This window comes from Aedes albopictus, chromosome 2, assembly GCF_035046485.1.
Source record: "Aedes albopictus strain Foshan chromosome 2, AalbF5, whole genome shotgun sequence".
NCBI classification, from domain to species: domain Eukaryota; kingdom Metazoa; phylum Arthropoda; class Insecta; order Diptera; family Culicidae; genus Aedes; species Aedes albopictus.
Genome location: NC_085137.1, coordinates 245,826,779 through 245,854,481, shown reverse-complemented (window position 1 = coordinate 245,854,481; position 27,703 = coordinate 245,826,779). Strand labels below are relative to the sequence as shown.

Here is a 27,703-nt window from a genome sequence, read left to right as displayed (position 1 = left end):
AACCAAAACATGCCGAGCGACGTATCAATCTTCATGATTTCCAAAGAATGGGATAGAAAAAAAATGATTTAAGTATGCATCAACTGATATGGCCGCTCCGTAACACCTGGAACAGATTCCGCGGGGGCCTCTCAAACACAATAACACAAACGAAATAATTACTTTAGCTATTTGGCAAAACAGGCATCAATTGCACAAGATACTCAGAAACGGTTTTTTTGTCAGCATCATCCCACTGAATAAATAAGTATAAAAGCGAGGAAACTTATTTAGAAGTTCAGTCTACACATCCTGCCAAATATTTAATTTGCATATCGTTTATTTATCTAACTGGTTATATCGATTGCAAAACTTCTTATCATTGTTTTTAATCATTCAATCAATATTTGAAGGCTTATGCGCCATGGGAATACAGGAGACAATTTCATTTGAAATAAATTTTACATTTTTAAGGGGATTTTTCATTTATTCTATGTTATTTAGTTTCGGGGAACCGCTGAACTTTCCGTTTGGTCGAGGTTAGAGAGAGTTTTTTTTTTAGGGGATGGGGTTATGGGGGCTTTCTATTGATATTTAGCTAACCAATAACGATACAAACAAACGGATTTCGAGAAGAAAAAGAGGTTCACAACTACAACGACAAGTGGGAGGTTACTAGACTTTCAATCAATGATTACTAATAAATTAGTTTTGTTGTCAGAAGAAGTAAACCAACGCCATTTTCGTGATGCATTTTACACTTTTTTTGTTTTTAATACGAACATAAGCTTCAAAATATGTTTGTCGTCATAAAAGTGAATTATACGGTTATGAACTGAGTATATAGAAGGAATGCCAACCATCACTTCGGGATCTTCAAGTTTTGAACGCTGTGTGATTCTAGACACCCTTTTATACATCATGGTGGTAATCCATTGGACATGTTAAAAAGGTTATAGCATTCAAAGAGTATGCTGTTACCACAAAAACCTTATAAAATATCACTTTTGATACTGATCCACCAGAATACCTGCCCTTTGTTTACGTAGTTTTCGTGGAGAGCTGAGAAGTGGGCTTTGTTCCAGTAAGGGCGTTACACCAAGATGGATAATGAAAATACATACACCCTATAATATCATTTCATCATGGTTAAAGATTTTAGGCTAAATATTTGATCAAACCAAACTTATTTATCCACTTATGAATGTCTTTAAAATTTTCGTAACGGGACACCATATCTACGCACCCATTGTAACGCCCAAGATAACGCGTCGATCAAGCTAACCCATATGTTGGAAGAAAGGTCTCCACGAGTACTAAGAGAATCCTGAAAATATTTTTTTCTAAAGTTCGTAATAAATTCGTTATTACAACAAATATACTATTTTCGTAACGGGACACCATTAAATTGCGGTTATTGCAAAAAGTACTTAAAACATATCAAAACCCTTTTTTATGAAAACTTTCCTTTTGGTGTATAAAATATACGTTATTATACTACATTAATAAAAAATAGGTTTAATGTTTTCGAACTTTAACATGCAAGCAGGCATATTTGAAAATTATCAATGAAAAATTACATTTTTCTTACATAAAATGCTATTACTTCACATAGCTATTTAAATACGGTACCAGTCAAATTTTAAGTTAAACAAATGGTTTTCCTAAGATTGAATCTACCCTTTTTCATATGATGGAAAGCTTGGGGCGAAACAATCACTTTGAAATTTCACACCCTTGGCGTAGAAGTGCGTGGAATGTGTCAAAAAATTGTAAAAACGAAAATTATCTATGATGATCCGCTTGTTCGATAATCGTGTTTTCGGGTGCGGATTCATAGAACCAAGCCTAAAATATAATAACAGTTCGCTACAATAATCCATTAGTAGTAAAATAATTGAAGGCAATCACTACCAAAGTTCTTGAATTAATTATTCACTGCTCTATTGTGGACTACTCTTGGTGCCATTATCTCCACTTTTGCCAATTATTTTCGAAATCGAAATGGCGGTGTTATGTAATGTGCTCAGAAAATCAATTATACAGGGTGTTAGGTTCCCGAGTGCAAACTTTTTAAAGGGTGATAGAGGACCATAAATGGAGAAAAAAATTGTTCTACGCATATGGTCAAATCTCAACCGTTACGTAGTTATTGAACTTCCCATGTTTATGACTCTTATTGCCTTAACTGGCAATAACTTGAAAATGGTCAAACATATCGAAGTTTTTTTACCCTTATTCGAAAGATTATTGAATTTTCTAACAAATGGCATCTTTGCATCGATTGGTTTAGTTAAATAACTAAATTTTCTAGAGCAAAATGGCTAAAAATACTGTATTTTTATTGGTTGTTGTCAATTATCTTTGAAACATGCGTAATAAATAAAAATTCTTTCTTTGGCAAAGTTGTGGCCCCTGTTACACTCTACAATTCGTTCTTTGACACCAAACTTCTAGCTCTTATCGTTTTCTTGCAATTTTGATTTAAATGTGCAGCACAATGCGCAAAAAAGTGCTTTCCATGAGAGTTGCAAATTTATGATCTGAAATGCGATGTTAAAATCGAAATTGCAACACAACGATAAGAGATAAAAGTTTGGTGTCAAAGAACGAATTGTAGAGTGTAACAGGAGCCACAACTTTGCCATAGAAAGAATTTTAATTTATTACGCATGTTTCAAAGATAATTGACAAAAACCAATAAAAATACACTATTTTTAGCCATTTTGCTCTAGAAAACTTAGTTATTCAACCAAACCAATCGATTCAAAGATGCCATTTGTTAGAAAATTCAATAATCTTTCGAATAAGGGTAAAAAAAACTTCGATAAGTTCGACCATTTTCAAGTTATTGCCAGTTAAGGCAATAAGAGTCATAAACATGGGAAGTTCAATAACTACGTAACGGTTGAGATTTGACCATATGCGTAGAACAATTTTTTTCTCCATTTATGGTCCTCTATCACCCTTTAAAAAGTTTGCACTCGGGAACCTAACACCCTGTATTAGCGCTTTGTTTTGAACAAACTCTAAATTGTTTTGAGTAATAATTTTTTTAAAACAATAAAAACATGTTTTTTGATGCAACAAAAACTATTATAGTTTTGAATAGCTCTAATTTCTTTGCATGAATGACATGTTTAGTTATTTTTTTTATTTTCACATGTTTTTTGAAAATTTATTGAAATAATTGTTATGGTGAATCAGCTGCCCAATAAACTATCCAGAATGACCTTTTAAAGGAACTCGCGGAAGAAATTCGAGAGGAATTTCTACAGGAATTTCCGAATAAACTCTTTGAGGAATTCCCGGAGGAATTCGTAGAGGCATTCCTCTAGGTACACCTAGAGGAATCCCCGGATGAACTTCTAAACGAAATTCCAAAAGAGCATCTAAAAGAATTCACTGATGAACTCTTAGAGGATCGTTTGAGGAAACTCCTGGAAGAATTCCGGAAACAAATCTTATAAGAACTCTCAGAGAAATTGCCGGAGGAACTCTTAGAGCAATTTCCGGAGGAATTCTTAGGGGAATTACCGGTGGAGCTCATAGAAGAATTCTCGGAGGAAATTCCGGGCATTCCTTGTGCAACTCCCAGAAATATTTTTAGAGCAACTTGTAAAGTAATTGCCAGAGGAACTTTCGGAGGAATTTTCGGAGGAACTCGTAGAGAAATTGCCGCAGAAAATCGAAAAGGAATTGAAGGAGGAACTCGTAGAGAAATTACCAGAGGTATTCATAGATTCTTGGATGAACTCTTAATGAATTTCCCGGAAGAATTTCTTGAGGAATTCCTAGCCGGATTTCTAGAGGAACTCCCGGTGGAACTCCTATAAGAATTCCCAAAAAAATCGTGAAGAAATTCCCGGAAGAACTCGTAGAGAAATTACCAGATGAACTCAGATACTTCTACAGAAATTCCTGGGAGAACTCCTAGAGAAACGTCCGGGGAAATTCTTAAAGGACTACTCGAAGGAATGTACTGGCATACCCAGCAAGTTCTAGAAAAAAAATATATAGCAACTCGTAGTGACATTGGCTGGGGAACTTCTTCCCGGTGAAACTCGTAAAGGTGTTCCCAAAGATATTCAAACTCCCGAAAGCACTTCTAGACGAATTCCCGGAAGAACTTCTAGAGGAATTCCCGGAAGAGCTTAAGATAAAGTCACTGTGAAACTCTTAGTGTAATTCTCGGAAAAAAAAATGGTGAGGAATCCCCGAAGGAACTCGGAAGGGAAGGAATTCCCGGAAGAATTCCTTGAGGAAGCCCTAGAGAAATTCTTACAGGAACTTCTAGAGGAATGTTCGGAGAATCTTCTGGAAGAATTTTCGGGCGAACTTTTAAAGAAACTCCTGAAAGAATTCCAGGAGGAACTGCTACAGAGCTTGCCGGAAGAACTCCTAGAGGAATTACAAGAGAAACTCCTAGAGGAATTATCGGAGGAAACTTCTGGTATTCCCAGTGCAATTTCTATGCACTCTTAAAGGAATTCCCGTAGAACTTCGTTAAGGAATTCCCGGATGAACTCGTAGAAGAACTCGTGGAGGAATTCCCGGAGGTGCTTCTAGAGGAATTGTGTGTGTATTTGAAGAGGGACTTTACCTAGTGGTCATTCGTCTCTCTGTCCTAGAGGAATTGCCGGATGATCTCCTTAAGAAATTCCCAGGAAAAACTTCTAGACTTCTAGATGAATTCCGGGAGGATCTCCTAAAAGAATACCCGGAGTAACTCTTAGAGGAGTTTCTAGAGGAAGTACTACAAAAAGTCTCAGTGAAACTTCTGTAGCAATGCCCGAAGAAACTCCTCGGAGGAAACCCTCGGATTTCCCGAAGGACCTTGAAGAGGCGGCGGCGCCGCTCACCTCTAGTCTACAAACAAGCTTCAGATTGGAATCCAGGAGGACATCGCAGCAGAGGAAGACCCAGAGGCTCTTGGCGGCTGTAGCCTCGACAAGAAAATAAGGAAGTTGACAAAACTTAACCTGGGCACAGGTCAAGGCGATGGCTTGGAGATTTTTCAATTCGGCCCTCAGAGCACAAATTGTTAACGATACACTGAAAAACAGCTTGCGGTTGAAATTAATATTTTGTTGGGTCAATTACACAGCGCCACTAAATTTGTGCGGACTGAGTTCCGTTTCAATTCAACAGATTAATGTTTTCAATTTTACCATGGACCCGATTTACATTTAAAAAAAGTTTCCGTTGGCAACCGGATTCGACCCAAGAACCTCGAGTTCACCAGGCTTGGACGCTACCACTAGTAGGCTATCGAACCGGCTGACATGAGAGGGAACAAAGCGCATACAAGAAGCGCTTGTGGGTCGATGATCACGTTTTGCCATGGTATATTTGATAACATTTTTATGCTGGTCATTACCGCAAGCCTTATTATAGTGTAGGATTAAAATTTAAAATATCGGAAAGAATAACAAACCAAGAACAAGTGCCGCCAAAGATCAACACATAATAACTTAAAAACAACAAAGTAAAAGAAGAATAACAGGAGTGCTACACAGAACTGTTTGGACGCATAAAAAGCAGCCAATAAAACAATTAGAACATCAACAATACCAACAGCACTGAAAAAAAAAGAAAGCATTCGATAGGTTCAGAGTGGCAATAAGGAACTCTTAAAACACCCAGATATGATAAACTATAAAATTAGCTGAAAAACAGGCAAGAAGAGGCAAGAATTCAACCAGGCAATCAGGGATCGCAACGAAAAAGAAATAAGAGAATTCTTTGAAAATATTAACGATTTTGATATAAAGCATCGTATGAGAAAAACACATAACCGCCAGAAAGCGTTCAATTAACAAAATTAGAAGAGAATACTAAGTACAAGAGTATGGAACGAAAGAAAGTGAAGGGCCAAAAATTGATTTCTGTAACAAGCAGAATAACACCCCACTAATACAACCCCCAACAGCAGATGAAATTTAAGCTATTATAAACAAATCAAGTAATGGAAAAGCAGCTGGGCCGGATTTAATTTATATGGAGTGCGGATGTAGGAACAATACCCTCATTCATACGTTGAATAAACGTGTAAAGACATTTATGCATTATTAAGCCCACTTCGATCGGCTTAATTCGATCAACTTCTAAGCATTCTCGAATTGAAGCCTCTCAATATGGTACACCCTAGTACAACTCGATGGTTGTCGCTGCAAGCCGTTGTAGAACGTCTGCTAGAAAGGTTGGTTGCACTCAAAATATATTTGAGCTATCATGACGCTACGGTTGACCGCCGTCAGATAGAAAAAATGTAGCAAAAAAACAAGGAGATATTAAATAATCCTCTGACAGAGTTATATTTAACTTTTCTGTCGTTTATTTTACGAAAGATAAAACAATTTAAATAAACTTTTCCAATCGAAAAATCCTAAACATGCAAAACAAGCGGCTGTTGATGCAAATATTGGGAACACTTCATGCGGCCGGACTAGGTATTGTCGTGTTGAAAAATGTCGGTTCGATCGAACTTGAGGAATCCCATTATTGTAAGCTGGAAAAAATATATGTCGGGATTAACGTGCAACGGAAGCTGGATGTGTTCGTCGCGACAACCAAATTGAAGGAGGAAGATGCCTAACAATTTTACCTGAACATAACGAACTTCTATATTACGACGGAAAATCAGATAAAGAAGAGAATAAATCTAGAAGCTGAAGTATACTATATAATACATAATACATTATAACCAAAACCACCAAAACATTGTCAAGTCTGAGTCTAATTTATATGCGCTTGCAAGAGATTTTAAGGCATGCAAGTAGTAGATTTTTTCGTCGTTATCTAGGTCTTAAGCATATCGAATTTAACTATAAATAAAACTTGATGATAACATACTGTTTTTGTATGAAAAATCATATTTTTCACGGAAGGCAGACGATTTTAAAAGAAACTGCCTACATTTAGGCGTTTAATGCGGGTCCTGTAATAAATTAAACGCCTATAAGTAGACCATTTCATTTGAAATCTTCTTACTTTCGTGAAAAACTTGATTTACACTCATATCACAATAATTATTATGGGTCACTCAAGAAGCAATCATTATTGTCATAATATAAATCGATTTTCATACAAAAAAAACACTTTCATTATTTTTATTTTATATTCTTATAATTGAAACTCCTTTAGTTTTAAATAAAAAATGCTTGTAAAATTCACTTTAGGTGGTGAAAATTATTCAAAAGTTGGTAAATAATGAAAACCACAATAACGGGTGAATATTGCCTGTGTAACAATTATGGGTCAATTTGTTGCCTATTACGGGTCACTCAAAAGGAATCAGCTAAACAATAATGTTTTATCTATATTTTCAATGAATGATCACTCATTCTCGGTAGATCATCTATAGTAGAATCATAACCTGGTCTCAAACCTCTTAACGAAGCGTGTTATCGCGATTTGGACTAAATCTCCACTCACCAGCGATAAACGCCTAAAAGTTTGCAATTCCCATGTACGCAGAACTCTCAATTTTATGCTGCACAAAAAGTGATCCATAATTTTGTGATTTTCGGTGTTCCTTGGCCTAATAATGAGTCACTGCCTGAAATTAGCTTTAGTTAGCTGCAATCACATGAATTTTCACACTAAGAACGTAAATTGATTTCTCCAGGAGTTCCTTTGGGGATTTCTCAAAGAGTTTCTTTGGGGATTCCTGCTGGAGTTCCATCGGAAATTGCTTCCGGAAATCCTTCCCTAAAGATCTCTTGAAAAAATTCTCTAAGGAACTCCTGGAGGAATTTCCGAATATAATCCTAGAGAGATTTAAAGTCAATCCTGCCTGCCAGAAACCATTTTTTCTTAAAACTAATTTTACTGAGGAACCTTTAGTCAGTTTCACCCGTTTACAATCACCTCCAGAGTTCGAAATTGTTTACAAATAAAATGCACCAAACAAATTTAGAACAACGGCTGCATGAACAAGCAACATGATCTGTTTTTGTTTGGTCTAATCAATTTGGACCAAAAAATAAGCCACCAGTAAGGAGATCATGTAGACATTTTGTTTACACATTTTGTATTTTCCATTCCAGCGAGTGACACCCCACAATGGAGCTGTTGTTGCCTTCATGTGATCAACGAACAAACTGTACTTTACTTTTCGGGAATCTTTTACAAACTCGGTATTTTCTTCACATCTGCATCGTTCTTTTTCACCACATCACCAACAGCCAGCTGTACGGTGTGAGCTACACATTGAACAAGATTCAGATGAGAGCCAATTTCTTGGAATACAGATTCCAGGAACACGTCACTGTCTTCGGCTTCCGGCACTTCTGGATTAGCTTCGATGGCTTCGATTTCTGCCACTTTCTGCAGTTGCCTAATAGTAAAAATAATATTTGCACCGTTGTCTGAGGTAGCAGAATAGATCTGAGCGGTGTCCACTTCACAGGCCTGCAGCGTTTCGAGGATTATTTCCTTGAGGAATTTTCCTGTTTGTTTGTCCTTGATTTCGAGCCCGACTAAAATTAGGTACCGTAAAACGGGGTATCATTGATCAGCGGGGTAACATTGATCAGCTTGGCCGGCCTCATGGAATGTTCAAACATGCATTTTATATTGAATCAAATTCTGCTATCGAATGGTATAGCATAAACTGTCATCATTTAGCTATTAAATGACATGCAATTCATGAAAATTGAATTTCATAAACATTGAAATAAATCGATTTTTCCATAACTGTGTTTTGTAACGCAATGATATACATTGTCAAACATTCATGCTTGGCGTGAATAATAGATACAATATGAGTTTCAAAATCATTGTATTACTTCAATACGATATCCTTGAGTTGAATTTAATTAGCGAAACTTTTGTGAAAATGTTCTTTTTCAATGAAATACACGATTTATGTAAAGCAGGCTATCATTTCCTTAAGCCATTGCCTACTTTTAGGCGTTATTCGTGGTTTGGAGGATTTTAACCCTAAAATAACTCAAAAAGTACATAACTTGTAAGAATTTGGACAACATATTCGTAATCAGCGACCGCGAATTTAGTAAGTAAAGGTATTTTCAAAACAAACGAACATTGATTACTAACATGATCAATGTTACCCCAAATCAACAAAATCAAAAAATAGATTAAAAAGCCTATTTAAACATGTTTTACAGTTTTACAATACTTTTTCGAGTAGCTTAACACATACTCAGAGGGCCAGTACTTGTTTTAAATCTATAAAACATGTAACGCTTGCTTAAACAAGGGAATTATTCAAGAAAGATCGAAAATTCTGATCAATGTTACCCCGGATTACGGTAACAGTGAAAAACACCGATGTTATTTATGTTTGAAAGGAAAGGCGATGGGAAATCTACACAGAATGACACACAGAATTGAACATCCTCAATTTATTTGTTGATGATAGGTGTAGGAAATTGATAATGTTATTATAAGATAATCAGTGGATGATTTGCTTCGGTGTTCCGAGACATGTGCTCGTTGTTAGGGACAACGAGAAGAAACGGTCATAGTAGTCTGGAACCATCTAGGAAGAGAGAATTGGCTGAGACGTGGTGATATAAAGACGCTGTTTCAGACCGCAAGGAATTCAAGAATTAGGTAGTTTCTGTTAGTCATCCGATCGTGGTTTATTGAATCTTAGTTTGGATTCGAGCTAGACCCAACAATAGGTACTTACCAAGTGTTCGAATTACAATTTTTCCTTCTTTCTCGTACTGCGCTTGGATGCACACTGTGTGGCGGTTGTATGGTCGAGGGGGAATACTTTTCACCCAAAATGCAAGTACATTCGACGAAAACCATTTTTAAAAGTCCTAAAATTGTTTCAACACAGTATTGTCTTGAAGCTGTCGGCTTAGAATAGCACTACGTACCACCTGTTCCAAAGGGGAAAAAATATCCACCTCACAGCCTCGACACATTTCATTCTTTCCGTGAAATGACTTTATGGACAACGTTCCGGAAAATGGCAGTGCTGGAAATGACCTGAAACGAGACCGGTCAATACCGTAGCTCGATATGGGGCCAAAACGGACCAGCTGCTGATTGGTTGATTTTATGTCATTAAAAATAAGCACAGAATTGAAACCGCCACCCGATCGCACCCGAGCGCGTGTGGGCAGTGTTGTCAAAATCAATTGAAAATACTGATCTGCCACAGGTTTGGCGTCAGCTGTTCAGACGCCGTTGCGTTTTGTTTCGTTCGCCTTTGTTTGTTGTTTTATTTGTTTCATTCGAGTCGGTTTGCGTCGAACGCAAATTATCATGAATATCATGAAGTGCAAGGCGTTTGGCTGTTTGCACAGCAGTACAAATCATCAAGAGCTTAAGTTTTACAAATTTCCGAAAAATCCTCTCGTCCGTTCTCAGTGGGCGCGTTTTTGTGTGAGTCACGAGGATGAGATTCCACCGTTAGTAATATAGCGGAATGATCGACTATGCAGCGTAAGATAAATTTTATTGAATGAAAAGCCGTGTGATATTGTGAGCCGTAGTAAATTTGCATTACATAATATTAAAAGGAAGTGAATAATTTGTATTGTCTTTGAATATGCCTTATAATTTCAGATTTTCAATTTAAGCTATTTTCACAAAAAAATAATAAATCATGATTGAGTTTGAAGCACTTTCAAACCTGCATCTTGTCACTTCAATTTGAAGAGGAGAGAATCGATCATATTACTTTCGCCCTTAGGCAGCATTTATTTATTATGTAACGCTAGAACGGCAATTTTTGACCCCCCGCCCCCTAGAGCGTTGCGTAATTTGTGGACTTATTTAGTCTCAATCTAGAAATCTTGCTAGAAATCTTTATTAACCCTCGAGTGATCGCGCTGTTGTATTTTGTACAACACGTTTAAAAAATCTCGCTTTTTGTACTCGGCATTAGCGTGGTGCTGACGGTGGTGGCCAACCGCGCGAGTTACTTAAGGGTAAAAAAAAATGGTGCACGTTCATAGCGAGGTCGTACAGTGAATTGAAACATAGCTCTATATTTCAGTTTACGGAATCTGTTTTCAATCGCAATCGCATCCAAAGCACCTCTGCCACCTCAAAAACGTGACGACATTCATGGGATCTCCGTATATATGTACTATCTGTCCTATCTCTCACTTTGCCTAAAAATTATAAAATGATATTTAACGTACAAAATGTGAAACAAAAAGCGAAACATAATTTTTGACAACACTGGCCCGAGCGACGAACGAAGCGCAATGAAAATAAACAGCAAACATATTGGGAGAGAGGAAGAATAATAAGAAGCCAGTTGTCCGGTCTCGCCTCAGGAAATGACAATCCACGAAGTGTCATGCCGGAAAATGTCATACCAATAGCACAACAGGATTGGAGGATTTCTTATCGAACATATTGCAAACTTCAAAACAACAAAAATTCATTTATTTATCAAATTTAACAAAGGATTTTTCTTTCTGTGCTGTTCAACAATTTGAAGAAGATACTGTTGCTGAGCCAGATCTCGAGCCGACTAATTGTTAAAATCAGAAATCAGTTACAACCCACGTTCAGCCGTAACATTTACTACCATTGAAGATGTCACACACAGTTAAACACCCAAATATGATAAATCATTTCTCCAATTGAATAGTAGGCGCGTAGCTGTGTTAGCGAACTGATAGGTTGTATCTCACAGCAAGGCACATTCTTCATTACCTTTACCCACGGTGTACAACATTTAGAAGGTGTTACATTCAGGATAGCTGACATTTGATGATGACGTCTTAATATTGCTGATCGAAAGATTGCAAAAGAAAACATGGCATGCTACATCGTACTATCATGCAAACAACCATGCGCAAGGATGAAAATGTACTTATACAGCTTGTTTACACGCGTTACTGTCACGTCAAACTTAAATAGTTGACCTTCTCCTGGGTCTACGGTACTTCGTAGATACCTTCTGTCAAAAAGTCATGTTTAGAACCTTTCCAGTGCACTTGGTGTACAAAAAAACAAAAACTTAAATTCTGCGAGTTTATTCTTAATTTGTTCCTAACTCTCAGGTAAAACTGAAGTGTAACGTCACGCTTAGTATTTAAAATTTAAAATTTGGTTTGCTTTATTGTGCTCAGGCCCTGTGGCCGCAACGGATTTTTGGGAAGTGTTCTTTCACTGCACTGATCTTACCGACACGACACGTTTTTCTCTCGAAAGAAGCGGGTATGCTGTTTCCGCAACTGTTTGTAACGTTTCACGTACTTCCGCGTTCGTTGCTGCCGCAGTACCGCCCCTACTGCGTTCTTTTCCTCCAAAATCGCTCTGCTCTCCTCGTCGAACAATTCCTTTCGTCGACTCCTTTCCACGTATCCGATGGTGTTCTCGGCAACATTGTTGATGGCTGCTTTTACTGTCCTCCAGCAGTCTTCTAGAGGGGCCACTGCTGTATAGACTACAGCATGGTAATCCTATATGAAGTTCTTTAAATAATCCTTGCAGTAACTCTTTCACAGGTCCCTGATAAAAATCATTATGGAATCCCTGGAGAGTTTCTGGATTTCTGGAGAGATTTCTGAGAAGATTCCTGGAGCACTCTCAGAAGAGATTTCCGAAAAAGTCTTTGAAAAGTTTCTTGGAGGAATCATCTAGGATTACCGACTGCGCCAATATTGTGACCGGAGGTTCTCCAAAGTCCTTTTCTAGACTTCATTATTCATCGAAATACCGAATGTTGTCGATGCTGTTCATTTTCTTCTGTCTTTACTGCTTAACGTTCGTTGAAGAACTGAAATCCTGTTTAACTTTTTTCTGACGTTTCTTGCAAACAAAGCCTTCTGCGATGAATCTCGTAGCACATCGCCATCTAGGATTACCATGCTGTAGTCTATACAACAGCCACATCAAGTGCGCCCTTGTCTGGCAACGCTGCCTCGAGATTCTGCATGTATGCACGTATGCACGTATGAACATTAGCCTGGTACACGGTTTATATGGGAAAATATAAAAAATGGAAAAACTCCAACTCCTGTATACTTTTTGAGTTCCGTTTTGGCCCCATATCAACTGTGCAAAATTTCAGATCGATCGAAGAAACTATATTTTAGGGCCCGCATTCTTAGTTTTTCATACGATTTACTATGGGGAGAATTTACTTCTTCAATGAAAAATCGCTTGAGGTCACCCATTGATCCCTAAAAATAAGTCGTTGAAAGATTTCTGTAGATAACTTCTCGAGGAATCAGACCTCCGAAGACCGCAAAGCGATGCGACATTCTAGTCTAGTCTACACATACACAGCCATTCATTGAAAGAATCCTGGAAAATGATAGAATCGACCAATTCCATCATTTTTCTTGTCATTATTAATTCTTGCAGTACATCGCAGATGTAGTGCAAGAGTTAAAGCGGCCAGGCCTACTGTGCAGCGTTGTTATTGTTAATTAAATCAAAGAACGGGGACATCTCGTACCAACCGTTCCGTATACGTATCGTGAATATGAAATATTAACGATGGGAGTGACGTTGCTAAGAAGGTTAATCTCACTCCTTGATCCTTGGTTTCCTGGGATGGGACACAGGTATTTCCCCCTAGTGTCCTGGCCCTTATGCCTAGGCTTAAGCGCCTTTACTCGCTCTCTGGAACGAAAAGAAAAAAAAAACTAACGTCTCCTACTATTACAGGAATCTAAATTGTCAATAATTACCACATTAACACCTACATGCCTGAGGCTTTTTTGCCCTCAATTTCAAAACTAAAATGATATCTTCCCCGAATGAACAAATAACATCAACAAAGCATAACAAAATAGTTAATTGATACACTTATGTCACTCCATTATAGAAATTTGAAATTATAATTTTATAAAGTAATATAATGATGTCAGTCCTCCATAAAATATAAAGCAAAAAATACAATATAATGAAAATCAGATTGATCTCACCAAATTTCATCCGCAAATTGACTCCAATATCCTTGAATGCTTCCTTCAACCATCACCATCAACACCATACATGCACGAAACACTGTAATTTTCTTCAATGATTGATTATTTTTTTCAAAATTTATACTTAGCCGTGAACGAAATTCATCCAAGTAGCACTGTGGTTACTATGTCACCCAACAACTAATTTTTCTTGCCTTTCTGCCTTTGCGCACCGTATCACTGGTCATCTTTTGACAACACGTCAGATGCATATACACTGTATTTTCTAAATATATTAGCTAGGCTCGTAATCTAATCTTTTTTTTTCACTCGCACATGTTTTTTCTTGCAATACAACGTGGCCTTTATTCTTCGCATTTGCACGTGCCACTACCTCTCAGACGGCTTAGTTTTAGCAGATTATCGAAATAGAAAGATGCATCGCACACAAATTGGTTCCGAAATTCGCGAAATTCAATAATATGTAGTCCTGGTGGCATAGCTACAGCAGTCCATCAACTCGCAATTGGAACTACGACGCTCTGACGATCCGGCAATGCCGCCAGCTGCAGTTGGCTGGAGGGGGGTGGGGTTGTGAAACATTTTTTTTTATAATTCACCGTTTGGTCTCTTCCAATTTGTTCTTTTGTTGTCCCGATTTGCACTTTTATATGAGCACTTCATTTTAAAAGTATTTTGAATTAACATTTCACTTTAACCACAAGCGAAAAAAGTCATCGGCCGAATCCGAAGACCGCAAAGCGATGCGACATTCGTGGAAAAAGTCATTAAGCCTTACCCGGTCGATAAAATGACGAGATTTTATTATTTATTGTTATTCCTTACATGTTAAACAGCGTTGGCATGCCATTCGGTTTTCAGTCAATAACTTTTTCCACATGCCTTAGATCGCTTTGCGGTCTTCAGAGAGTTTGTTTCTCGTAAAATTTCCAACAGAAATCATTCATTGATATCTTTTTTGGGGTTAAGGGGCAACCTGTGGCGATTTTTCTTTGAAAAGGTGATTTTCCCAATAGTAAATCGTATGAAAACTTACAACGGCTGGCGCTAAAATATAGTTTCTCCGATCGAACTAAAATTTTGCACAGTTGATGTGGGGCCAAAATTGAACTCAAAAAGTGTACAGGAGTAAAATGTCTTTTTGTGTCCCACGCTAATGAACATCCGATTGCTTCAGTCGCTCTAGGTTGTACCGTGGTGATCGCCGGTACCGTACAATGTACATAGATGACGGATAGTTTTGGGTGCAGATAGGTCCTGACGTCGACAATGGTTCTACCCCATTACCCCGAATGCCATTACCCCGAACGCCATTACCCCAAACGCCACTACCCCGAATGGGCCACTACCTCGAACGCCATTACCCCGAAAGCATATTTTTAGATGGGTTATTCTGATGATGGGTATTTTATATTTTTATTAATTTAATAACATTACTGACAGCTTTAATACCGGAAGATATCAATGCAAAGAATAACCTTAAAACAAAATAATAGAATAATACGTATTAGAGATGATCTTGTATGAGATAGAGCTGTCAGTAAAGGTCCTTCAAATACTGGCTATCGATATTGGCTCATTAAGCCGAAAAGACATTTGGCCAAAGTATCACTAATAAGCCTAATGATCATTAGGCGAGATCAAATAATACAAATTGCAAAATAGGCCCGGAAAGAACATTTTATAGTAAGAAAAAGAAAAAAAATCTTTTAAGGAGGAATAGACGATTTGGTAATAAAACTCTATAACAGTGTAAATTAAAAAAAATCCTTAAATGTGAAAAAAATGTGATTGATAGGTTGGCCGCCAATAAGGTCTGCAAGGATATAACTAGAAAGAACAGCATATAAATTAAAGAAGGGCAAATCTCCTATGGGACCATTCATAAACTACGTAGACAGAATTTTGGTCACCTCGGTCCTCTCCCCCTCCTTATCGTAGAATTTTAAAAGACAATTACACCGTCTTCGGCCAGAGGCCGCACAGACTGTACATTACTAACATTAGACAATGGATAACACGTATAACACTCAGTGGCCCAGTGGAGTATTTTCTGTTTTGACGAAAAGTTTTCCTCGACCGGAGCGGGAATCGAACCCACACTCCGAGGCAAGCGAGATACATAAACGACTAACGCCGCTAACCGCTCGGTCACGAAGTCCACGATTTGTTCATACAAAAATTTGTAATTTTGTATAGAGCTTAGAATTTGGATAGACCCTCTCCTACTTACATAGTTTATGCACGGCCCCTATACATAAATCTGCAAAGGGCAACATGGCTACCAAACAACTATGTAACAATATAAGTCGAAAGAACAGCCCAACTTTAAAAGAAGGAAAAACACCAGATGGAATTAATAGAGATATGTCGTCAATCAACCCGGTAACGACGTAACTAGAAAGAACAGCCTATAAATTGAAGAAGGGCAAATCTCATATACAGTAAGCAGCTTTCACTCCCAGTAAACTTTATAAGTGCAGCTAGAAGAACAGCCTTTCATGAAAAGAAAAGCTACAATCGCCAGAAAAAAAATAATTAATTTGGTCCAACGATGCTGGATCTACCTTGCTAAGTGAACTTAACTGAATATCTGAAATCCAGTCCAGTACCTACTACAATCTTGAAAAAAATATTCAGAAAACAATTTTAGGGCTTGATGTTCTGGAAACTGATCATCAAAATCAAAAGAAAATCAAAAGAAATCTAGTTGCCAGTTCGGCCGCAAGTCAATTCTGAAAAATTTTACTTGAAAGAACAGCCTATTATTCAAAGAAGAACAAATCCGCTATGGAGTTAGTTATTCGTCTGTAAATAAACTACGTAACACTCAAACTCGAAAGAACAGCTTCTGATGAAAAGAAGGAAACATTTCTATAGAAAAATTAACAGTTTCGCTACCAAACAACTCTGCAATATTACACGGTTGGAAACTGCAAACTCAAAAGAACAGCCTATTTTTAAAAGAAGGCAAATATTTGAAGAAGTGTAGTTTGATAACCAGCACAATCGTTTGCCACCAGTTTACAATCGTGCTTGAGGCCAACCAACTTTTGAAAGAAGGGAAAATGTCAGTTTGAAATACTTGTAGTTTTTATAGCCATAGCTATAAGTTCAAAAGAGCAGCTAGTTTAAAATATGGAAAATTTTTCTTTACTTGTTTTTTTAATTTCATTGCGTTTGCTGCTTTCGTTTTCACGAACCTTACTTTTGCATGAAGCACAACATACGGAAACCTAAGGGAAACGGAACCTATCTTAAACAATGTGCTCCCATTGTCATGCTATCTAAAATGAAGTAAATAAGAGCTATTTGATTTGTGTTTTATTTTTATATTTTTTTTTTACTCGTTACAAAAAGAAAACGGAATAAATCGGTACCTAAATCGTCTGTTTAAGAATAGAATTAACATAGGGGCATAGGATGGAGAAGAGTATTCATACCTACACTAGTTACTGATTACCCTTTTCTAACTTATAACCACCTTCATCAACTTCTAATCGGTCACCACTTTTTTGGTGATCTCCTGAACGATTCGGGGTAATGGCCCCTTCGGGGTAGTGGCTTTCGGGGTAATGGCTTTCGGGGTAGTGGCCTATTCGGGGTAATGGCATTCGGGGTAGTGGCGTTCGGGGTAATGGCGTTCGGGGTAATGGGGTGGAGCCGTCGACAATATGTATCGGAGAAGTGTCGTCCGTCAATCAGGACGTGGTCGATTGGCGATTTTGTCTGGTGTGGTGATCTCCAGGTCTAACGATAAGGGAGGCTGTGGTGGTAAAAGGTGCAACGTATGGCCATATTTTTGGAGGCGGCGAAATCAATGAGTCGTAGGCCGTTTTCGTTCGTCTTCTGGTAGGCGCTGAACTGTCCAATCGTCGGTCTGAATTTCTCCTCCTGGACGACCTGAGCGTTTAGATCTCCTATGATGATCTTGACGTCGTGGCTTGGGCAGCGGTCGTACTCGCGTTCGAGCTGCGCGTAAAATGCGTCCTTGTCATCATCAGTGCTTCCGGAGTGTGGGATGTGCTCATTTGACTGTGAGTGCTGTTTGGTGTCAATTGCTGACGAGTTTCAGTCTTTAAAATTTAAATGTTAAATTACAATTTTTCAATATGTTTGTCGTTTACTGGATGTACTGTCAAATAAATATAATCGTAAATAAACTAACATCTCTATACAGACTGTGAACGGCTTCCGCGTTAAGTTAACATTTCCGCCTTCGTCTGCCGCCTACCTATGAGGTGAGCAATAGTATAACGATCGTTACAGTAACACATTTTCTTTTCTCTATCTTCCATCCGCAGGTTCCCACCATTGCTGATACCGACCTTCCCTCGCAATGAAGGGTTGGTTCGATGCATTTCGAGACGACGGGGCTCCCACTCTGTACTCGTTCTCCAACCGAACCCCAGTAACCGGCGATGTGTCGATTGTGGCCGTATGCGTCTTGTTTGCCACTATCTATCTGGCATTTCTGGTCATCTTCCCCGGCGTGCGAAAGCAGGTAAGCAAAACATTAAACCAGCCATCAAATTGCATAACATGAACTTTTATTAGTTGCGTCTCATTATCATCGCAATGAATTCATGCCTTGCTCATGTAGCTCTTTGCACAGTGGAATAAGACTGTTTTTTTAGGACAGCTTTGATAAAAATTTTAAAAGATGTAAAACTCCTTACTACACAAAAAAAAATATTTTGATTCTTCACTTGAACGAGATTTTTCTTAGGTGTTCTACTTAACATGTGCTAATTTAATATTGTAATTTGGGTTTGCCCTTCGAAACAACTGTGCACTGTGCAGTGACACCGTCGTAATAGTAATAGTTGAGAAGACCTCTTCGCAAAGATTTAAATATCATTGCATTGAGTCTCCATTGCAATGAAAATACGGCACCAAGGCGCCACAATAACGAACGAAATTTCCCACATTCTGCTTGCATACATTGCGTATATGTCCTGTTATAGTAATAACACCCATAAACATACGATTAAGGAAAGATAAGTGCCAAGCGGTGATAGTTTCTTTTTTCTTTGGAGCCTTTAGTCTCTAGCTTAGCTTAGCATAGATTATCTGCAGACAGCACTGGTTGCTACTCCGTGATTGACGACCCGAACTAATGACAGTTGCACAATGAATATGAACTAAATACTTGAAAAATTCTTACTGTGTACGCTTCAGTGATTCTTTAACGGTACAAAAATGGCGCCGGCCACGGAAGACTTACTTACTTTCAGTTCCGAGCACGTGGTGCAGAGGGCCGAATTTGAAGATCTGTATCCTGGACGATTGCCCGCCATTGCCTTGACCTGTGACCAGGTGAAATTTCTGTCAACCTGCTTTATTGCGTCGTTGAGGCTGCTCTGCATTGAGCCTCTGGGTCCGCCTCTGGTCCAGCTGGCGGTTCCAATCTAACGCTTGTTTGCAGATTTCGTGGACTGCAGCCGTAAATTGTTCTCCACTGATACACACCAAGTTTCATTGGCGTACAACAGCACAGATTTCACGTTCGAGTTAAAAATTCGGATTTTGATGCGTCGACTTATCTTGTTGTTTTTCCATACATTTCTTAAACTCGCAAAAGCAGCCCTCACCTTCTAGATCCGTGCACCTATGTCGATATTGGAGCCACCATTTGATTACCATCAGGTATCAGGTATCAGTAGGTCGGCTCCAGAGGCACGTTCTCCATTTGGGAAATTTGTGCCATCGCCATGAACACGAGCCTATTCATGATTTACTTGAGGGAGAAGGGAAGCAAACAAAGATGGGGCAGGGGAAAGGACAAGTAAGGGAATAGGATCATCATACACGCAAAAGCGTACCACAATGGGTTCCAACAGCGTCCTGAAAAGAGCACTGTGATAACGCATAAAGCGTAAAGAGAGCCTATAGCTTTTTACCACAGCGGGTCAAGAACAACAGAACTTCCTGAAGATTCAGATTTCTGAAGTCAGTTTCACTTAATAAGTGTTTGCCGAATACTCGTAAATGTAGTTGCGCAAAAACTGGACAGGTACATATCGTCGGTTTCCTGCAATAGGGGCACAACTCAAAATTTGTCATTTTTGAGGTTTTGAAGGGAAATGACGAAAAACTATGTAAACTTTCATCTCACAAAGACCCGTTCCGAAATTCGTTGAGAAACTCGAGATTTTCGCATTTTCCCAATTTTCCGCAATAAGGGACACAACTCAAAATCAGTCAACTTTTTCAATAGTCGTTGAAAAATAGTAATCCTAAATTAATGAATCAGATAGTCCTTCAGTCCCTTTCTATGACACAACAATCAAAATTCAGAGAAATAAGTGAACTTGTAGAAGGTGCTCCAAGATTCCCAATTTTCAAACGCTCATTCTGAAAATTCACATTTTGTGCCCCTATTGCAGGAAACCGACGATATCAAATGGTACGATGTTCCATAACCGGATTCACAGCTATCACATACACAGCCATTCCATAGAAAAACGATATAGTGCATCTCCGATTGTCGTGAAACTTGGTGGGCTTGTAATTCTTCGGAAATAATTAGACCCGTATTTTTTTATTTCGTCATTAGGGCGACCAACTTTCATATAGGGTGGTCCAAATGCGTTGTGTATACATGCAGGCGTATTCTCTGATGCTGTTTGGTGTCGTTGCCGGTGCGCATGGAAATGTATGAAGAAAACGTGTCATGACACAAAAATGCAGATAACTTTTGATAGTAAAAAGATACATCTCTAAATTTTTGATATGTTGTGTAAAAATGTCCTCGCTTTCGATTGACGCAAAAGTTTTGAAAATCGGCGGTTGCCAACATGGTGAAAAAAAGTTTTGGTATAAAAATCCAAGATGGCGGCCAAAATCAACTAACGGGGGGTTCATCAAATTTATTTATTTATTTATTTATTTATTTATTTATTTATTTATTTTAATCCATCTGACAATAGTCTACATGAATGTCTTATATAACTAATTAAATCTAATTTAATCTACCGGACCTTTCAACTCTCCTGACGAAACATCTACAATTTTCCCCAAATTCAAACAAGTCGTCCACCAAAGAAAAAATTCGGACACTCGAGGTAAGCGGTTCGTAAAACCCATATGCCGTTCGATGAAATCTGGTCATCAGCATTGACGAACCCCTTAATTGTCTCCCGGTGGCACGAAATTCGATTCGGGACAAAAGTTCGGAGGCGTCAATCTCTCCACTCAATGTTTTCGCAACAAACGAAGCCTGTTGGATTTTACGACGCCGCTGCAGCGTATCGAGCCCAATAAGCCGACAGCGCGCCTCATATGGAGGGAGATTTTGTGGATCTCTCCACGGCAGGTCTCTAAGAGCAATTCGGATGAATCGACGTTGAACACGTTCAATCCTGGCGATCCACGACAAGTGGTAAGGAGTCCATACAACTGCAGCGTTTTCCAATATAGGCCGTACCAGTGCACAATAAAGTGCTTTGAAACAATAAGGGTCAGTGAATTCCCGTGACACTTTTGCGATGAAGCCCAATTGGCGTGTAGATCTGATTGATTAACCAAATGCATTAACCAAATGCATTTTTCTTACTTTTTTGGGGGGGACTTTCAGAAAATCGCCACCTTAAACATTTTTGTAGTCATGGTGTAAATAGTAGGACGGTCTCAGCGAGAGTTACCCAATATCTCAATTTTACTCCTGGAACATCATCATCATAGCACGTTTAGCTCTTGGTAAGATCTAACCAATAGTAGTGAGCTATTCGATTGATCTTCAAATATCAAATTATGCTATTGGTTAGATGTTTCAAGAACAAATTTTTGCTATTATTTTCAGTACTTTTACCTCTTATCTCAAACAAACCAATATCTTGCCAATATCACATTTTGATCGCCAGTACTTGACAATATTGGCCGAACAACAGTTGTGTAGATCCATTTGATATACTTAGGTTTAAGACCCCAAGTTCTACCAAAGGTTCGCCGGCATTGTCCGAAGGCCATACAAGCTTTCTTGATTCTGAACTCAACATGAGATGTCCATGAAAGCTTGGAATCAAGAATGACTCCAACGTACTTTACTTGTTCAGTCATATTGATTTCAAAGAGACGTAAAGGTCGAACACCATTACGGTTTCGCTTTTCCGTGAAAAGAACAATAGATGTTTTACTCGGATTTACTCAAAGAGATTTACATCATCAGAGGAAGTGAAATCACAATTTAGCAAACGAATTTCGTTCACTTGAAAATCCTTAGATTTTGCAAGAATTTTGTTCAACCGACTGATCTCACTCAAACTGGGAACATTTAAACAAAGGTTTTTCCAGCCGGATCGTTCAGCAGACCGAAAAGCTTTCTGGTAGGCCTTGCGTGCCGACCTGAAAGCCCCCGATCCAGCCGAACGTCGTCTGTTCCAAATCTTTCTACATTGTATCCTGAGCTTCGCCAGATCAAAGTTCCTTCAAGGGGTTCCTTCACAGACCGCATAGGGCAAGCTTCTTCAAAAGCTTCCATGATGAAGGCCGTTGTAGTATCAACGGCATTATCTAAATCACTTGGAGTGTCAATGAATGGTGAGTATCTTTGAAATTTGGCTGCAACCAAATCGGTAAAGAGATCCCAGTTGGTTGACCGGGGGTTCCTGAAACGCGAAGTTTGCGAAGTAACATTTACATGTTCAAAAAAGATGTAGCGATGGTAAGATAAAGATTCTTCATCTGACACATGCCAATTGGTTAGCTCATGACAAATTCTGCTAGAGCAAAGCGTTATGTCTAACGCTTCCTCTCTAGCAGATACTATGAAGGTTGGGCGGTTGCCTATGTTAAGTAATCCAAGATCTGTACTACTCAAGTATTCCATCAAACTGGATCCTCTCAAATTGATGTCTGAGCTCCCCAGAACAATAAACGTATTTCCTGTTGAGGTTTCCAACAGATACAACGATTGTGATAGCACAATATTGGCCGAACAACAGATGAGTGTAGCAACGATTGCATTGTTGACAAGCACACATGCTCGAGGCATGACACACGAGTTTGCCATTTCATTTTACTGAAAGCAGCAAATACCGAATTCACAAGGTTTCCTAGATAGAAATTCCCCTTACGAAAGTAAGGTTCTAGGAGTGGACTAACGCCACTTGGGCTATACCATTTTGCATAAGTCTGCAAAGATTGATCGTTGCTGTTTTTTTGTGCTGAAGATTGATCTGAGCTACCCTAACCGTAACCACTACCCAAACTAGGTAAGATTAAACTCTTAACAACCACAGCACGAAAAAGAACAGCATCAATAAAGCCAGATCGGCATCCATTTGAATGCGCCAAAGGCGAGGATGCACAGAATACACTGTGTAAAACACATAATGCGAAACCATATAGGTGAAAATTTAAACTAATTAATAAAATCTTCATAATCCCGCCCTTATTCAGCCTCAAGTATGAAATTGAAGAAGGGCAGCTGATTGTCTTGGAGAAACACAAGGTCCATTGCGCTATTGCTCCAGTTAGCGCAGTAAGGGCAAATATTGTGGGGGGTGTCCTGGTATTTGCGATTAGGTTTTAAGAAGACTACCCTAATCATTCATTCCTAGGCATGGTAAGCATAAAGCCGCATAACACCTTGAATTAGGGATCACCTGATTAGTGGATTCCTACCACTGGAACAGGCGAACTGTAGTGATATTCTTAGCCAGTTGAACCTATCGCTACCGACACTGCACAGCTATCTAGGCTGATCGGGAAAAGAAGTTGATATTGGTGATCAACTTCATACGGGCCCGAAAAGGCGACAAAACAAACAAAATCTGATTGTTTTCCATACCTTTCTTGTACTCGCAAAAGCAGCCCTTGCCTTCTAGATCCGTGCACCTATGCCGATATTGGAGCCGCCATCGGCCGCCATTTGATAACAATTGGAAGCTTTCAACATTCTTGCCCAGCTATCTTAAAGCTGGAAGGATTGACCGTGTTTACATCCAACAATTTGGTCTTGTTGACGTTGATGGTAAGACCTGCCGCTGAGGAGCGATTGGCAAGATCTTCGAGCTTGCTCTGCATATCAGACAGCCGTTGAACTAGGAGAGCAACGTCATCAGCCAGTTCGAAGTCATTTAGGTGCTCCATGGTAATGGCCTGCCACAACAATCCACGATTTGGTTCACGGTCAATCGCACCTACCAGGATCTCGTTGATTACGATAAGGATCAGTAGCGATGATAGTATACATCCTTTCCTCAGTCCAGTAACGAGCCGGCTGGGATCGGACAAAACACCGTTGTTCAGTACTCGGTACAAAAATGCCCTGTACTGTGCTTCAATGAGGCCGATGATTTTCTCAAGGAGACCCTTGCGCCTAAGGGCTTCCCACCCCAAGTAACAAAATTAATTTTATAATGCTTTTGAAGTATTCTTCAACACCTGTTCTTTAAAACCATGCATAAACCAAATTGCTCTGCAAAACAACATCAACTCAACCATAAACCCGCCATAAGACCAAAGAGGCCCATCCTAAGATGCTCTTTGAGAGTTGTTTTTAAATTTCTCTTAAAACTTGTTGTGCTTCCCAAGTTGTCCTCAAGGGGAATTGCTCTCTCTCCTTGTAGAATTCTTCAAGTGCACGATAAAACGATAATAAAATTGTCAGTGTTGTTGCAGCTTCTATGTCGACAGAAATTTTTGATGAAATAAATTGAAAGAAAGCACAATGAAAATGACTCATTATTGTATTTGGGATTAATTTATTATACAAATTGGAAATATTTACGTGGTGTAACAAGGATGCCAAATGCCAAGCAAAATTCATCGTATATATGTTGCAAGATACTTCCAAAAATTGCAACGCGCTTCCATTATAATGCACTACTAAAATATTTGAACATATTATTCCTGGTCATGAGAACATTGTTCATGAGTTTTCTCAACATGAAATCTAGGCCGGTGGTCGGTCCATTATCGATGGTTTTAATCAACATCACCATAAGATCGTCTTAAACTTCTTTCAACTCACGCCAGAGCCAAAAGCATAACTCAAGAGCACTAGGATTTATAACGTTCTCAATGCAGCCTGGTTGGCCTCCATCAAGAACATCTTAAATTTGTTTCATCTTAAGCAAGGGTAAGAAGTATTACTCAAGAGTACTCAGGTTTATTTTTTTATTTTATTTTTGATTTATTATTATCCATGTAGAGTAAGGTGTTTTCCTTATAAATTTCTACATTCGGTGAAGAATAACCACGTTTTTTTCACAAGAAAAATAAAAAAGATTCATCATAACTTTTAAGTAACTAATAACTAATGTTTTGTTCCTAATTTCCTTCATTGAACCAATCGATGCACTCTTTCCGGAATCTACCGTATAAATTAATTGTTTTAATATCAGTGGAAAGTTGATTCCAAAACTCAATTGCACGAACAAAGAAAGAGTCTCCATAATGTGAGGAGGAATACTGCGGAAATGTGTAGTTTCTGACTCTTGTACTCCGAAACGAAAGCAATTTATCGGAAAGGTATTTTGGACCATTTCTAGAAATTTTGAACAAACTTAAACAACATCTTAATTTAATAAAATTGTTAAAAGAGCATCCTAGAATCTCGTGTTGTAAATGTGAAACACTAGAGTATCTAGACACATTAAAAGCCCAGCGAATACATGAATTCAATGCCACACGAAGTCTACGAAATGCTATACTTGAAGCATTCATAATCAGCTCAATACCATATAGAAAGTGCGGAAGCAGTAATGATTTTATTAGCTCAATTTTAATTGCTCTGGATACCATACCGCCCGTTAATTTTAAATGACGCAATCCAGAATAAATTTTGCAGCATTGATTGTTTATATGAGAGTCCCACTCTAGATTTGACTGGAAAACTACACCAAGATTAGAAGCCTTAACAACATAGTCTAATTTATCATTTTGTACATAAATATCTGGTAATGATTGAGGTCCACCACGTCGATAGAAGTACATGACTTTAGTTTTTGCAGTATTGATCGGCAGGAGATTACTGCTGGACCAATCGACCACATTTCGCAAATCAATATTTATAAGCCTGGCAACGGTTTCTAAAGAATCAGTCATGGAGCATATGTACAGCTGAACATCGTCGGCGAAAATATGGATCATACAGTGTTCCAACACCGCCGGAAGATCATTAATAAATAATGAGAATAAGAGAGGTCCAAGAACCGAACCTTGTGGTACACCAGATATAATATGAATTCCGTTCGATAACTCTCCATTTGCACTCACAACTTGAGTGCGACAACTAAGGTAAGACGAACTTAAAGTAACTGCGCTACGTGAAAAGTAAAAATTTTGTGACAGCTTTCTCAGCAACTTAGAATGTGAAACCCGATCAAAAGCTTTCGAGAAATCTATTAGAAGAAGTAAAGCTACTCCCTTTTTGTCAATGACTCGGTGAATAACGTTCTTGATGTAGGTTTATGCAAACTCCACCGAGAACGTAATAAATCATGTACGCCAAATTGTAAACAAACAATAAGTTATCGCACCACGGTGGATTTTGTGAATTTCGTCCGATTAATTTTATCATCAGCCCGGTACCGTTGCCAACCAGGCAGACCTTTTTCGATAACCGGCCTTGATGCGACACAGGCCTCATTCCTCCGGTCAGCATTTCCAACAGGTAAGTAGTTGTTGATTTTAAAGATCGATTATTGGAACCCGAATTGCACGGGAATCGACCTCATGGATGACCAAACCCACCTCACTTCGGATACTGCAACCGGAGGAACTTGGCACTGCACCGCACCGCGTCGCGGTTGGGTTTCCAAGTAGGTGTTCTTGATTGACAGCAATAATGGAACGATGAGAATCAAAATCTGATGCTTGAGCTTTTTATTGTATTTTTCATGTACCAAACTGTTCTTATGCGAGAACAGTTGCTCTTCATCAAGAACGGATGATTGAAGTTTTTTATTATTATTATTATTATTATTATTTATTCATTTCATGGTATTCCTAATTAGATAATTATTCTATCTTCCCTACTGAACATGTGTTCTTTAAAAGGGACGTTAGAAACAATGAACTAGCTAGTTACATATATTCTGGAGAATAGAGATTATCAATATACAAACAATGAAAAAGATAGTTATAACAATTAACGTACAATAAATTCATCAATGTTAGCTTTTACATAACTTATTAAACTACGTTTAAACTGGTGAACTGTTTGAGCATGTTTCAATTCTTCCGGTATCTGGTTGTATGTGTGCGGTCCCATGTTTTGGAACCGTTTCCTTCCTATTTCCGTCCTAAATCCAGTTCTCTGTAGCAGATGCGCATAGCGCGTATGATGTTGATGTAGCGCTGTACTGAAGTTCCAGTTATGATGCAGATTTAGGTTATTGAGGATTTTAAACATAATCACACACGTACGCATGGTGAAAAGACCTTGTATTGGCAAAATAGTATGCTCGGGGTTGCTATAAAGCAGGTTTGTTGGATACAAAAACTCCAACTTAAAAATCGCTTTCATACAGCGATTCTGCTGGACTTGGATGTCTTTGAGATGTGTATTGTAGGTTGATCCCCAGGTGGTGATGCCGTATTGGTACCGACTGTGGATAAATGCGAAGTACACCTTCAGTAGCACATGTTGAGGTACGAATTTAGAAAGTTTTCGTAACATTCCGCACAATGATGCACAATTGGCAACGATCTGTTTAATATGGTAGTCCCAGCGTAAGTTGTTGTCGATATGAATTCCTAGGTATTTGTAGCTGGACACCTCCTCTATTGTGACGCCGTTTACTATCAACACCGGATGAGGCACAGAGTGGTCCTCTCTAGCACCAAAAACCATCAGTTTTGTTTTCCTTAGATTTAGAGAAAGCAGGTTG

At 38.6% G+C, this 27,703-nt stretch overlaps 1 protein-coding gene across 2 annotated transcripts in view; it reads left to right on the top strand.

The window, feature by feature from the left end:
- LOC115258243 (dual oxidase maturation factor 1) overlaps positions 1-27,703 on the top strand; it is a 439,950-nt gene that overhangs the window by 341,902 nt on the left and 70,345 nt on the right. For both annotated transcript variants that reach the window (XM_029858315.2, XM_062851454.1), the window contains exon 4: positions 18,167-18,366. In XM_029858315.2, coding sequence (XP_029714175.1) covers positions 18,202-18,366 — 165 coding nt within the window. In that variant the 5' untranslated portion in view covers positions 18,167-18,201. The remainder of the gene's footprint in view (positions 1-18,166; positions 18,367-27,703) is intronic.